Here is a 15,482-nt window from a genome sequence, read left to right as displayed (position 1 = left end):
CTGTCAGGTATTGTTCTGTTAACTGAGCTCAACGCGGCTGGATTGTAGGACATCAGGGGAAAGAGGAGAGGTGAGCACTGGCTTTAAAACAGTAGTCACTGTACCGACACAGAATACGCACTAATGAGAATTTATTATCAAAACAGCTCAACCTTACAGTCAATATATGTGAGCCAATAAACTGAGGAATAATAAACCAATAATAGAAAGATTACTCAATTAATGAACTGTAATAACGTAACTGTACAACCGAGGTCAGGACTCTATGCAGACCAGTCAAGTTTCTCCACAGCAAACTTTAGACACCTGCAGCCATGGAAGCGATTGGACCCCCAGAATTCATATGCATGCATATATTTCTGCTGAACATGAACCGACCTTCATCAGAGAACAGCACTGGGGTCCCCTGGTCCCTCATACAGAACAAATACTCCCTGTCCCGTGCAGGACGATGATGTCTGTGGCTGGTTGTGTGGTCAGGTATCCTTGCAGGTCATCTAGCACGCAGACCATGCTGATGTAAACGGTTTCAAACGGCCTGACATGACAGTTGGGTGCCTTTCACCTCCCTTAAATGTGCCTGGAATCAAGTGGCATTCATCCTTTGGTTCTGCAGGCTATGAAGCCATCAGTGTGTGAGTCTGTGATCCTAAATTTAGCACCAAGCTTGAATGTTTTTAGCGTTTCTGCATCATGTGAGGCAGATTTTTTCCATCTGTTTTAAATTTAAATCAGGATGATGGAACCAGCAGCAGCTTGAGCTGACCTGATAATTAGCGTCAGAAAATCATGGCTGGATGCAATCAGAACTGTGGGAGAAGCTCACAAGTTCTGATTGCGGTTTTTGAGAAGGACTTCCTTTTTGACTTGGAGGTTGGTGTAATTGGGTCGGAATGGCATTAGAGATAAAAGTGAGGAAATACATTTTGCTGACTGGACTTTAGTGTTTGAAAAAGGAAGAGAGGCACGATGGACACAAGGTGTAACGAGGATGCCAGAACTTCTCATAAAACAAGTTTAATTGCAGTAAGTCCAGATGACGGTACCACGATTATTCAAAGGAAAGTGAAAGGGGAGAAGTTCAAAATGTTCCTTAAATTTAGTAGGGAGAAGAAATTAATTTTGGTCCAATCATGTTGTCAAGGGAACTGAAAAAAAGCTGGGGGATGTAGAACTGGCAAAAGATCTTAGAGATGGGAATTTGTTGATAAAATGAAAAGATGAAAAACAGCTAAATAAAGCTCTACATATTGAAAACATTTGCAAGAAACGGGTCTCAGAGAGGAGTTCTGGGTGAAAATGTCTTGTGGAGTGATGTTTGACCTTCCTATCGCAGTAGATCTGGAAAAACTAAATGAATCATTCAGGACTTAGTGCTGCCTGAACAAGTAAAAATAGGTTGTATGAGTTTTACTGTCTGACCATACGTTCCTCCACCTCTTCGTTGCTATAAATGTCAGAGGTATGGACTTATAACCGTGGCCTGCAAAGGGAAACAAAGGTGTTTGAAGAATGTGGAAAGAATGAACCGGTTAAATGCAACAAGCACACTGTGATATATGGGGCTGTGAAGTCAGGAAGAGAGCTGTGGAAACTCACACGGTAAAGACAATAAATTATACTGAGGCAGTGACAAGAGAGTAAAAATAGACAAGGGTAGAAACGGATAAATTAAATCAAAGACTGCGACCAGGGGGCAGCGACAGAGGGGAAGTTAAACACAAAACTATTTAAATAATCAGAGGGTATGAAAAATTTCTGGAAATGAAGGAATTATCATGGAAAGAAATAAACAGAAGACTTGGAGCAGATGGGAGAACATGAAGTGTTGAGGAAAGACTTAGATGATTATTCTGCAATATTTTGCAGATGAGTCAAACCACACAGATGGATGAGCACAAAACAGACCGAGTAATAGCAGAGTAGAAGATGACAGCTCCTATGGAAGGTCGTACTTCTTGAGTTGCTGCAGGAAATAAAGTCTCTGCTGGGCCTTCTTCAGAACAATATGTATATGTGAGAACCAGCTCAGGTCCAGAGACAGGGTGGCTCCTAGGAACCGGAAACAATCAAAAGAAGATACAGTGTTGTTACCGGGATGATGGTGGAACATTTGAAGCAGGAGGGATCATCACACTGGTCCAGAGCCTCGTTGAAGATCTGACTGAAGACTAGGACCAGTAGGTCAGCACAGGGTTTTAGGCAGAAGGAAATACCATCAGGTCTCAGAACTTTCCTGATGCTGAAAGACCATTTATACATCTTCTTCAGTGATCTTTAGTGCAGACAGGGGGTCAAAGGGGAAAGCAGAGGTGGTTGTAGGGTTCTTGGTGGGGAGGTGCAGGTAGGCATTTTGTGTGGGAGTGAGGTGTGAATAGCTGGTTGTACACAGATATATATAAAGACACTGCTCAAAAAAATAAAGGGAACACTTAAACAACACAATATAACTCCAAGTAAATCAAACTTCTGTGAAATCAAACTGTCCACTTAGGAAGCAACACTGATTGACAATTAATTTCACATCTTGTTGTTCAAATGAAAAAGACAACAGGAGGAAATCTTTGGTGATTATCAAGACACTCAATAAAGGAGTGGTTCTGCAGGTGGGGACCACAGACCACTTCTCAGTACCGATGCTTTCTGGATGATGCTTTGGTCACTTTTGAATGTTGGTGGTGCTTTCACACTCGTGGTAGCATGAGACGGACTCTACAACCCACACAAGTGGCTCAGGTAGTGCAGCTCATCCAGGATGGCACATCAATGCCAGCTGTGGCAAGAAGGTTTGCTGTGTCTGTCAGCGTAGTGTCCAGAACCTGGAGGTGCTACCAGGAGACAGGCCAGTACACCAGGAGACGTGGAGGAGGCCGTAGGAGGGCAACAACCCAGCAGCAGGACCGCTACCTCCACCTTTGTGCAAGGAGGAACAGGAGGAGCACTGCCAGAGCCCTGCAAAATGGCCTCCAGCAGGCCACAAATGGTTAGAAACCGACTCCATGAGGATGGTATGAGGGCCCGACGTCCACAAATGGGGGTTGTGCTCACAGCCCAACACCGTGCAGGACACTTGGCATTTGTCAGAGAACAACAGGATTGGCAAATTCGCCACTGGCACCCTGTGGTCTTCACAGATGAAAGCAGGTTCACACTGAGCACATGTGACAGACGTGACAGAGTCTGGAGACACCGTGGAGAGCGATCTGCTGCCTGCAACATCCTTCAGCATGACCGGTTTGGCAGTGGGTCAGAAATGGTGTGGGGTGGCATTTCTTTTCATGAGCTCACCAGAGGTAGCCTGACTGCCATTAGGTACTGAGATGAGATCCTCAGACCCCTTGTGAGACCATATGCTGGTGCGGTTGGTCCTGGGTTCCTCCTAATGCAAGACAATGCAAGACCTCATGTGGCTGGAGTGTGTCAGCAGTTCCTGCAAGATGAAGACATTGAAGCTATGGACTGGACCGCCCGTTCCTCAGACCTGAATCCAAATGAGCTCATCTGGGACATCATGTCTCGCTCCATCCACCAACGTCACGTTGCTCCACAGACTGTCCAGGAGTTGGCGGATGCTTTAGTCCAGGTCTGGAAGGAGATCCCTCAGGAGGCCATCCTCCATCTCATCAGGAGCATGTCCAGGTGTTGTAGGGAGGCCATACAGACACATGGAGGTCACACACAATACTGAGCCTCATTTTGACTTGTTTTAAGGACATTACATCAAAGTTGGATCAGCCTGTAGTGTGTTTTTCTACTTTCATTCTGTGTGTGACTCCAAATCCAGGCCTCCATTGGTTAATAAATTTGATTTCCATTGATGGTTTTTCTGTGATTTTGTTGTCAGAACATTCAACTTTGTACAGAAGAAAGTATTCAATGAGAATATTTCATTCATTCAGATCTAGGATGTTATTTGAGTGTTCCCTTTATTTTTTTGAGCAGTTTATAACATATAACAGTTCTTCCTTCAAGGTCCAGTACTGTTTGATTTTGTTTGGAACTTGTCTCTGTTTATCTGGACAGATTCTCTCAACTCAGCATCTTCTTTTGTTGCTTGTTTGAACTCCTGCAGCTTTCCATATAAAATTGGAAGTTGATGATTTACACAATTGACCTCCAGCTCTTCGTCAAGAAGTTTCTCATAATCCTCTTTTAGAAATGCTCTGCTCCTCTGCTGCTTACAGATCTTTGAATCAGTGAGAACCTCCTCCTGGTTGCTGACATGTTGTTCTGGCTGGTCTGTAAGAACAAATAGATCCAAGAGCTCATAAATATGATGATTGTGTCCAGAACCTGTGATGTGTGACCCAGACATCCTGGTCTGTTACTCTGGATGTTTCCTCTGATCTCCTTCTAGAAGGAACCAGTAAAGACTTCTTTAAAATCAGGCTTTAAGCCCCTAAAACATCAGAACTGTTAAGAATGTTTGGAGAAACCTTCATGGAGAACATCTGATGGTTTCTGTGGATTGAAGCTCCATCTACTGAACAATGCCTGGACCCATGGAGTCTGCTGGAGACAGCTGTTTCACTGGTTACCATGGTAACATCTGCAGTGGTTAGCATTACCATATTAAAAGTTACTGAAGTGAAATCAAATGTCTGTCATGTCACCTTCAGTGGACTAAAACAGGCTGTGGTGTGAATCACGGTGGAAGGAGAATCATTTATTTTCAGGTCAGTTTCTCAGCATTTATTCACTCTAAAGGTTTCTGGCTTTAAACGCTGCAGATGTTGAACATCAGAGAAAGTTTGAATCTTAATCTCTGAGGAACAATCCAACTGGTTTAAATCCTCTTTGCACTAAATGATCAAAGACAAAAACAATTCAGTCCAGCAGGTGGAGCTGTTGTAAATATCTACCTTTATTTCCTGCTCTCCAGTCTCTAAAACTTACTTTAAACTTGTCCTGGTTTGTTTTGGAGGTTAAACTCTGTTAAGAAAATGATGCTGATGAGTTTTAAACTATTTTACTAGATTTAAACATGAAACCATCCAGCATCTTGAGCTGAGCTGTCAATCAGCAGCAGCAGTCTTATCTGTGGGCAGCAGGGGCTGATGGGAGCTTTGAGGAGCCGTTAGAAACCACGTGGTCCTCGTCTGATCTCACAGCTCGTCCTTGTTTGGCCTCAGCTGCATCAGAGCTCCACTTCTCCCCAGGTTCACCAGAGGAAACACCACTGCACAAAATGCTTTTCCTCCCAGCTGCTGCTCTGTGCTGTCTGTGTTCAGGTGAGTGTTTCCAGCCAATCAGGAGCCAACACCTGGAACAAACACTGTCCCACTGACCTTCACCTGTCTGTCTGTGTCTCTACAGCGCTGGCTGCCATGGCAACACAGCTGAGTCAGGATGATTTAACTCTGACCAGGAGAGAAGGTCAGAGCGTCTCCTTCAGCTGTGGAGGAATGGATCAGTGTGCTAGTGATGTAACCTGGTACCAGAAGAAAGACACAGAAACATTCAAAGCGATTCTTTATATCTACACTGGTGGTAGCGCAGAAAAACCTTTCAATCATCCTCAGAAAAATGATTTCTCAGCTGAGAAAAATCAGAACGACTGTAAACTGAAGATAAGTAAAGTTAAACCCAGTCATTCAGCCTCCTACTACTGCGGCTGCGTGAAGGATGGAACCACAGTGAGAAATGATCCCTGCAGCCTGAACAAAAACCTCCAGATGAACTGATGTCAAACAGTGTTTGTGACAGAAAGAGAGCAGTAAACCACAGCCCAGGTTCACTGATTTCACCTCCATCTCAGAGACACACTGAGCTCAGGAAGATTCTTCATTCTTTCCCTTATTTTTCTTTACAGATTTTATTTATTTTGGTCATAAAAGAAGGAGGAAATCCACCTGACAATTTCTAAATATCAAACATATTTTAATGCATCCAAGAGCTGCAGGAAGTCCATCAGTTCTTCCTAATGTTAACGAGCTCTTCATGAAAACACTTCCAGCAGATCTTGATGTTTATCAGATTCCAGCAGATTATTTTACTTTATTCCATGTGAAAGTCTGAGTTAGTAAAAGTATCAGATGTGTGATGTTCTTCCCTCCATGAGAAGTCAGTAGAAGGTTGAACAAGGAGAACTGCCTTCTTGTCTTCATTATAATGTTGTAGCAGCTTCCAGGTTGGTCAGAGTTCAGGTTCTGCAGAAGTTGTAACCCTGAACAACAGCTTCAGGGGGGTCGTTATTCCCAGCAGGAGGCTTCCTGATCTCCCCACCCAGGCTCAGCCAGGTGCTGGTGCTCCCCGCCTCGACCCAGTCTGCATACATGGGGGAAACCAGAGACGTGCAGACACACCACTGCAAGACCAAATCTCAAACCAGAACATGAGCTATTGGATCAAACATCTGGACATCAGATAAGTCAGTAAATAACATTTCTTTAACAGATGTTCTGATTATTCTGTGTTTGGTCTCCTGCATTGTTCAGAATCATTTTAGATTGAATGGTTCTGGGTCTGAACCAGAGACATTTATGTTTTAATGTCAAGTTTTACAGTTAAAACTGAGTAAATGTTCATGGCTGCTTTGCTTAGAAGATGTTTGTGGTTGATATCTGAGCAGATCTCCAGAAGCTTGAAGTGCCTGATCCGACCAGCTATCTTCTACTTGGACCTCTGGTTCTGAAACCTTTTAGGCCGACTTCCCCTTTAGAGGAACAATTCAGTATTTAGAGTTCATGGAAAATAATGTAATTGGAAGCTGGAATCTAACCCACAACTCTCAGGTTGCAGCAGGACTGATCTACCTACTGAGCCGCAGTCGCCTTTACTCACAATAAAGACGCAATAAAGTAGAACATGAAGTTTTATAAAACAATAAAAATAAACAGTTTTATTGTCATTGTTTTGGACACGGCTTTCACACACATGCAGGAACTCACTCAGGGAGACTCAGAATAAGTTTTAATAGATTCTATTTTAGCAGGGTGAAGTGGAAAGGACTGGAATCCGGAACCGTCCGTGGTAGGACTGCATGGAAGGATGACAGGTGAGTTAGTGACTAGGAATGAATACTGAAGAAGAATGATGTGAATTGCTTAGAGGTGGGTTGTGGAAGAATCTCCAGGGGGAGAGATGTAAGGCTTGAGAGTGGTGATCCTTATCTGCTGATCCAAGTAAGGTTGGCCTTGAGGTCAGTATGAGGTTCAGAGGTATCTGTGTTTGCTGCGTTTGTGAGGAACCAAGTTCTTAGTCGTCCTTGGATCTTTCCCAGATGGCGGTGAGGGTGAGCAGGGTCCGCTTGGAGTCTAGATCCAGGAACATGAGAGAAGCCACGGAGCTGCCAGATGGGTTCTTGTCTGAGGGATCTCAGCATAGGAGTCGTGGATGTGTCTGTGGCCAGGAGCAGCTGGAAACAGACTTGAGAGTCAGGCAGGAATCTAGGAGGGAAGACAACGAAGGTAAGTACTAGTACTTCAAGAAAAACAAGAGTATCTAGTATTGTTACTCTAACACAGAGGCTTCAAACAACGCTTCAAACTCGACAGGATAGTTATGGTGAAGCAGTGGGCCAGAGCTTGCTTCATGTGACGTCACAGATCACGTGTGAACCACTTCACTGCTTCATTCAGACCGAGTCAGCTGACTGCTTGGAGTTGAATGGCGGAGTTTCAAATATCTGGTGTGATTCAGTGTCTTTGAGATGCTCTCAAGCCCCGCTTCACATCCCCGCTCTACCTTTATTATACGTTACGAACAGATCTCGTTTTTGGATATTCGGAGTTTTGGTGGATTATTCTGTCATGGAGCAAACATCTAGGAAGCGTTCCCAAGTGTAGGAATATTTCAATTTGGTGCCACCTAATAAGGTAATTAATGTACATTCAAAGTGTTTATTAGAAAGCCTATAGCCTAAACTATGCAGTAGTGTTATAGTTATGGTATCATGCAAGAGGTGCATCACATTCGCAGGGTTTAATTTGGTGCAACAATCACAACTGCCAGTAGATGTAATCCAAGGGAACTGAATGAACCTTTGGGTAGTGAACCACTTTATGACACAATGGTTCAAAATGATTCTATGATTCAAAAAGCCTCATTATGACGTCACTAAGAGTATCACTTGGTCAGGAGGCTCGGGTTTATCACATAGGCTAACACACAAGCAATGAAGTACTGGCAGCGACCTCTCTTTATGTTCTTCTCCTTAATGAGGTAACAGGGCACACCTGTCACCACTCACAACAATGCTCTTAGCGCCATCTAGGGTAGAAGCAGAGTAAGCAGCAGGCAACAAAGACAAAGTTTCTCAAACCCTGACATTTATCAGTGATTAATAATTAAAGAATGGAAATAAAACTAAATGTGTAATTTTTTAAGATTCATAAAGAAAGAAAGTAATTTGTGCAAAAGAATCCAATAATTTATAAAACTCAATATGTTTGACTGATTGCTTGGATTTTAATTTTTATTAAATCAATACTAATACACATTAAAAGTGTTTTTCTGTATAAAATGATTTTTTAACTGTTAGTTTAAAACAGGCCAGACTGGAAAATAAGACACATCCACCTCCAACATGTCCACCTCTGTCCTCCAACATGTCCACCTCTGACCTCCATCATGTCCACATCTGTCCTCCAACATGTCCACCACTGTCCTCCAACATGTCCACCTCTGTCCTCCAACATGTCCACCACTGTCCTCCAACATGTCCACCTCTGTCCTCCAACATGTCCACCACTGTCCTCCAACATGTCCACCACTGTCCTCCAACATGTTCACCACTGTCCTCCAACATGTTCACCTCTGTCCTCCAACATGTCCACCACTGTCCTCCAACATGTTCACCTCTGTCCTCCAACATGTCCACCACTGTCCTCCAACATGTCCACCACTGTCCTCCAACATGTCCACCACTGTCCTCCAACATGTCCACCTCTGTCCTCCAACACCTCCCCTTCCATCCTCCAACATGTTCACCACTGTCCTCCAACATGTTCACCTCTGTCCTCCAACATGTCCACCACTGTCCTCCAACATGTTCACCTCTGTCCTCCAACATGTTCACCACTGTCCTCCAACATGTCCACCACTGTCCTCCAACATGTCCACCACTGTCCTCCAACATGTCCACCTCTGTCCTCCAACATGTCCACCACTGTCCTCCAACATGTCCACCTCTGTCCTCCAACATGTCCACCACTGTCCTCCAACATGTCCACCACTGTCCTCCAACATGTCCACCTCTGTCCTCCAACATGTCCACCTCTGACCTCCAACATGTCCACCTCTGACCTCCAGCTGCAGACACTCTCCATCTACTCCAAACATCAGTCTCCAGATGGGACAATATTGATGACCAAGTGTTGCTCCTTCTCCTTCCTGTGAGTCCAGCTTTGTTCTCCTGATGTGTTTCCATTCCCAACTCAGACGCAGCTCTCACTCTGCTTCATGACACCATCAGCATCCAGGAAACCACAGACCACCATGCAGCATTCATGATCACAGGAGATTTCAGCAGCTGCAGCTCAGACTGAACACACTGAAGACTTTCAGCAAGACAACATCCCAACAAACAAGGAGACACACTGGGAGAGATGAGAGCTTTCATACATGATGTCTGCAGAGCTTCCTTCAGACCTGCTTTGGATCTTCAGAGCACATTTCTGATGTTTCTGCCAAGGATCCAGACAGGAGCTCAGAGCAACGTCTCCAAGACAGTTCAGGTATGATCTCCTGAACATCAGCTCATATTACAGGACTGTTTTCTTCTCATTCAGACACTTTTTAAATCTGCATCCAATCATGAAGAAGCAGCAAACTTTATTCCAGTTGATCCTGAGGACAACATGAAGATCTGAACTAACTCCCAGATCCAGTCCATGTGAACTAAAGTAGTGGACCGACCCACTGGCTGACATCAACATCAGAACCATGCTGCTAGTGTGGCTAAAAGAGAAGAGAAGAAGAGACAGTCATGTTGATGTGAACATTAGAGAAACACATCATGGAGCTGAAATATGGTCCTGCTTCATCATTTGGACCGGTTCACCTCAGCTGACCCATTCAACAGCAGACTGGGTTTTGGAGCAGTCTTTCTCACTGTGTGGAGGGTTCTGGTACCACATCTTTGGTTCTGGAACCAAACTCTCAGTAACTCTAACCCTGTAATATCTGCTGATATTGTTGATAAACGTCTAATTACTGTCAAATATTCTTTATACATTTACTAACTGCTAAAACTCAGTGTTTCATGTAGCTGACAGTGAAAAACTGAATATAATAAGACCAGAAAACAGCAGACAGGTTTTTGTAGCAGTCTTTCTCACTGTGTGGATGAGTGATGGCCGTACCTATGGGCAACCCTTGATTGGTTCTGGAACCAGACTGTATGTTTCAGGTAAGAAACAACATTTATTGTTTTATTATAGAAGTTAAAATGTGTTTAAAGTCACTTTCTGCTGCTTCAGGATTTCAAACTACTTATTATTTGATCATTTTAATAATCCTGTTTAATCTGCTGAAAATGCATCAAATGAAAATATAATTTAGACAGAAAAAGATGAAAAATGTCTCTGAATGTATCAAAGATTTAACTTTTAAAGGTTGGAAAGTTTCCCTGGTAATAAAACCCTAAATGTGATCTGATCAGCAACGATGTAAAAATGTTTCAATGAGTTCAAACTTCCAAAGTTTCTGAGTTTTCAGAGTCGAGCAACAGAAACATTTTCCTGCCATGAATCAAATGGTTTTAGCGTCCTGGTTCTGACCCGTGTTCAGTGTGGCTGCAGGGTGGATCAGTGGGTAGAGCAGCTGCACCAGGTTCTCACAATGTTGGGCCTGGATGCAGCGGTTCTGGGTCAGAACTCGGAGCCCGGCCCGTTTACTGCACAGCTTCCTTTTCTCTGCCTGGTTTTCTGTCTGATTTCCATCAAATAAAGAAAACTTGTTCCATAAAAACCTTGAAAAATATGATTTAGAGTCAAAATGTTTGATCCATGAAATATTTTACTGTGAAATGATGAAGATGGTGTTTTAATTTGGACTTTTATTAATATTTTATCTTTATTAATGACTGAATGAGACGGATGTTTTCACATTAAAGATTTTCTGTTTATTATTATTCAGAATAAAAAATATTTTAACATTATAATAAATATATAAATATATATATTATACATATAAATAACAAAAATCAAGTTTCAGTTTAATGAAATATATGTATGTAGAAAAGCTATTCAATAAAAAGAGAAATAAATAAAAGATTTTAATCATATAACATGAAATAAATAATTTAGTTAAATAATTTTATGATGAATTAAAACAACTCAGGTTATTAAAGCTGTGGGTTAAAGTTATTAAACTTTGTTTCTATTAAATCAAACAGAAAAATAATAAAACAAAAGATCAAACATGAGAACAATTGTGAAACATTCATAAAATGTCTGCGTTTTCATTTCTGACATAAATAGAAATAAAAAGTATTTTATTGACATGTTGGACATGCAGATTTAATATTTTACCAGCTTATCTTGAACAAATATTAATATGATTTTATCACTGAGCTTTTTAAACATTTTATTATTTTATTCATTAAATCAGATAAATGTCAGAAATCTGCAGCTTTTCAGCAAAATTACTTCAGAAAAATGAAATATAGAAAAATTTCATCATATTTTATTTCAAGATTTTTATAAACTTGATTCATTTAAAAAAATCTAAACTTCAACGAGAAAAACATTTATTTTAATATTCTTTGTTGTTAAATATGTTAGTTTATAAATATGAATGATAGAAAACTACATTAAAATGTAATTTGACATTTTATGATGATTAATGATCAGGTGATTGAAGCTCAGAGGTTCTGAGTAACTGTTGGATCAGAACATCTGATTTAATTTGTGAAAATGATGGAAAACTAAAATATATAATTAGGTGTAGATTCTTACGGAGCTCATTAAGGGACATTGAAGGGAAAAGAAATAATAAAGGTTCTGGTGCAGCAGATCATTTCACCTGTGCACCAAATACTTTCTCCAGCTTCAGATTAGTTTTAAATGTGGTTCTGAAACAACATAACGGTGACGTCTGGCAAGCAACGCAGCAATGTCTTTGTCTGCAGCCCAAACTGGAAATATAGCACCATTAGGTCACGTATTTCCAGTTCAATGAACACAGCAGCCTGAAACACTCTGAAAGATCCTGAGAGTCACACAATGAATTGGTAGAAAGTATCTGGTGCCAACATGAAACTTTATGTATTTATTTTCCCTTCAAAGTCCCTTTATGGCCTCCGTAGTTTCTGGTATTTTAAAGAATAAAATCAGAAATGAGTAAAAATAAATGACATTATTAGAAAGGAAATTCAGGCAGAAGAAACTGATCTAATTTTTTACAACATGAAGCTTTTTAAAAACCAGTTCTTCCAGTAGTTAATATCCAGTCATATTCAATAAATGAAAATATTATTGAACAGCTGATTTATTCCAGTAACTCCATCACTAAGTGAAACACATTATATAGATTAATTTCACACAGACGGATGTTTTAAGTCTTTATTTCTGTTAATTATGATGATTTTCTGCTTCCAGCCAATGAAAACACAGCATTTAAAATCAGAATATTACATCAGACCAATAAAAACATTTAATACAGAAATGTGGGATTAATGAGAAGTATGTTTAATACCTGCTGAAAGGTTGTTATTTTCTAAAGGTTCTAATCTAACAAACGGGCCTGATCAGAACCAGATTCTAATGTGTTAAATATGACTGTATATATATGTTAGAATGGTAAATGGACTGAATTTATATAGAACTGTTCTACTCATACCGACCACTCAAAGCTCTTTACACCAGAACCACGTTCACCCAGTCACACTCACTAACTCACACATTCATTCAGCGACACGCAGATCGGTAGCAACCTGGGGTTAAGTGCCTTGCTCAGGGGCACATTGACATGAGGAAGCTGGAATCAAACCCACAACTCTCAGGTTTCCAGATGACTGGTCTACCTACTGGACCACAGTTAACCCCAAGAACAGGTCAAAGGTCCTCCAGTGACGATATCTACTGTTTACTGTATGTTCACCTGACCTCCATCTGGCCCAGCAGGCCCAGCAGAGAGAAACCAACATCAGAACCATGAAGATTGTGGAGAAGAAGTCTCACTTTAACATCAGCTGTAGGTGTTTGTCTGGTTCTGCTGCATTTCTGGGTCAAACATGTTTTCTTCATTCAGTGAAGTAACTGGAGGTGGGGAGAGGAACCAGAAATGTTCTCCAGTAAGAGTAGCGTTCCTTCAGAATAATAACCTCTGGTGGAGCTGCCATGAGTTAGTGTTTGATGTGAAGGTGGATCCAGTGTCTGCAGGTAACTTTGTGCTGTATTGATGAGTAGTTTAGTGATCAGAGTCCATGTAGTTTCCAGGATCAGACTGAATGCAGTGCAGTGCTGGAAGCTGCTGCTGACTGTGTCAATGTGTGTCTGTGCTGCTTGTTGCTGCTGTCCAACTTCAGATGAGAAGGTAGTGAAGCCCGTGGTGAGCGTGTACCCAGCAGCATCCAGAGCCCACCTGGAGGGGAAGAGCTCCCTGCTGTGTCTGGCCTCAGACATGTTTCCTCCTCTGGTCCAGATCTCCTGGAAAAGACAGAAGAAGGACGGTGATCTGGAGGATCTGCCCCCTGTTGAGGGAGAGCAGCTGGAGCTCAGAGAGTCGGGTCGCACCGCCTCCATCTTACTGGTGGATCGGCAGGAGAACGGCTCATCTAAATACAGCTGCTCTGTCCAGCATGAGGGAGGCAGAGTGGAGGCCCAAACACTACAAGGTAATGAAGGCTTGGTGACTGTGTTCAGCAGTGATTCAGCTTCATGTGGAGACGCTGTCAAAGAGAGCAGAGGAGCAGAGGACGGACATTTCTCACTGCAACTCCAAACATTTGACTCCTTTTCTGTTCCAGAGCTTCCAGCTCCAGCAGCCTCCTGTCCTCCAGAGAGACCAGACCTGGCAGCTCTGCAGCAAGCTGACTGTAAGATCTCCTGCTGACAAATACATGATCATCTTCAGCTCATCATCACCTGGATTTCTAGATGTCTCAGGTCTCTGTGTCTCTGTGTGTCTGTCAGTGTCCTTCCAGTCTCAGTGCAGGGTGAAGCTGCTCTGCCTGCTCTACACGGTGCTGATAGTGAAGAGTCTGGTGTACTGCTGTGGACTCTCTCTGCTGATGATGCTCAGAACCAAGGGACCGTCCACCATCTGAACACCTGCTGACTCACTGTTTTCTCTCCAACTTTTCCTCCTTTCATTGTTACTGATTGTTTGTTTTAAAGCTTCTTATGATGCGTTGAAGTCGATCATGAAGAGAATCTGTTTATTGCAGCTTCACAGAGTTCCTGTAAGGATTTCCATCCAGATGAGGAAATATTTCTGTCCTGGGCTGTAATCTGTGTTCTAATAACTTTATAGTTTGATTTAGATCCTCTCTGATCATTTCTGTCTGCTCCATATTTGATTGTTTGTCATCAGTTTGGTCATTTTTCTTTCATTGTAACACAACTTTATGGACAAATAATTATTAAACCTTCTTGTGGCCAAAATGACCACATAAACTGTTTGTGTTTGTTCTTCAATGGTCCATCAAACCAGGAGTCTTTGTCCCGACATATTTCATCTCACACTGTGGCTGATGAGCAACATGCTGAGAAGCTTCAGGACAATCTGCTCAATTTCTACAGAACCGGTCTGAGTCAAGGACCCACAAGACCTTCATCAAATACACATTTTTGTTTCATTTAGTTTTTAAACATAAAATCAGGAAGATGGAGACTCTTTTACTGAGAAAATGACTCAGTTCAGACAACAGTCCAATTCTATCCCATAATAATCTAGTTTAGACCATCATATTCAATAAAAACATATTTACTGAAAACCAATTTATAATTATAGATGAAGAATATAAACATGAAGGTGTTTAAAGTCTTGTAAACCAGCTCTATCTGAGCTGTTCTGATGCTGATGGAGAATTTGTTCCACGTTCTTGAAGCTAAAACAGTAAAAACATGGTTCTCTTTGTTCTAAGTCTGAACCGAGGATCTTTAACCAACAGCTGAGTCTGTGATCTGAGGGGTCAAGGTCCAGAATAAGGGGTTCAGAGGTCTGACATGTAAAGTAGAGACAGAACATGTAGGATTTCAACAGAACCTTAAATGAAGGTGTGTAATGAGTGGGCCGCCATAAACAGCAGGACTGAACAAGAACCTTAATGTGCTGGTTGAAGTTCAGCTACTGATTAGAAACATCTGCCAAGTTTCCATCTGAGAGCTTTTTGTTGGTTGTTTAAGGTGTGACTGTGACACTGTTAGAACAACTATCAGGTCCAATAGAACGAACTTCAGTCTGATCTGGGTTTAGTTCCAGGAAATAATAATATGGTTCCTAATGGGAGGAAGGCAGGGATGCAGAGAACCCAGATTGTTCTGACTTTAGTTCTAATGAGACATAGAACAGAATCACCAGTGGAACAATGCTGG

General features: G+C 41.9%; 1 protein-coding gene across 1 annotated transcript; it reads left to right on the top strand.

Moving 5' to 3' along the window:
* Positions 1-4,990: 4,990 nt before the first annotated feature.
* Positions 4,991-14,566, top strand: LOC124869742 (immunoglobulin lambda-1 light chain-like). Its single transcript, XM_047367825.1, has 6 exons — positions 4,991-5,231; positions 5,317-5,637; positions 10,319-10,351; positions 13,472-13,780; positions 13,913-13,981; positions 14,079-14,566. Exons 1-6 carry the CDS (start codon positions 5,189-5,191, stop codon positions 14,210-14,212), a joined length of 909 nt encoding a protein of 302 aa, XP_047223781.1. The 5' UTR covers positions 4,991-5,188; the 3' UTR covers positions 14,213-14,566.
* The last annotated feature ends 916 nt before the right edge of the window (positions 14,567-15,482 follow it).

Source organism: Girardinichthys multiradiatus, chromosome 6 (genome assembly GCF_021462225.1).
Source record: "Girardinichthys multiradiatus isolate DD_20200921_A chromosome 6, DD_fGirMul_XY1, whole genome shotgun sequence".
Taxonomy (NCBI): Eukaryota; Metazoa; Chordata; class Actinopteri; order Cyprinodontiformes; family Goodeidae; genus Girardinichthys; species Girardinichthys multiradiatus.
This window is presented reverse-complemented; position numbering and strand designations above follow the sequence as displayed.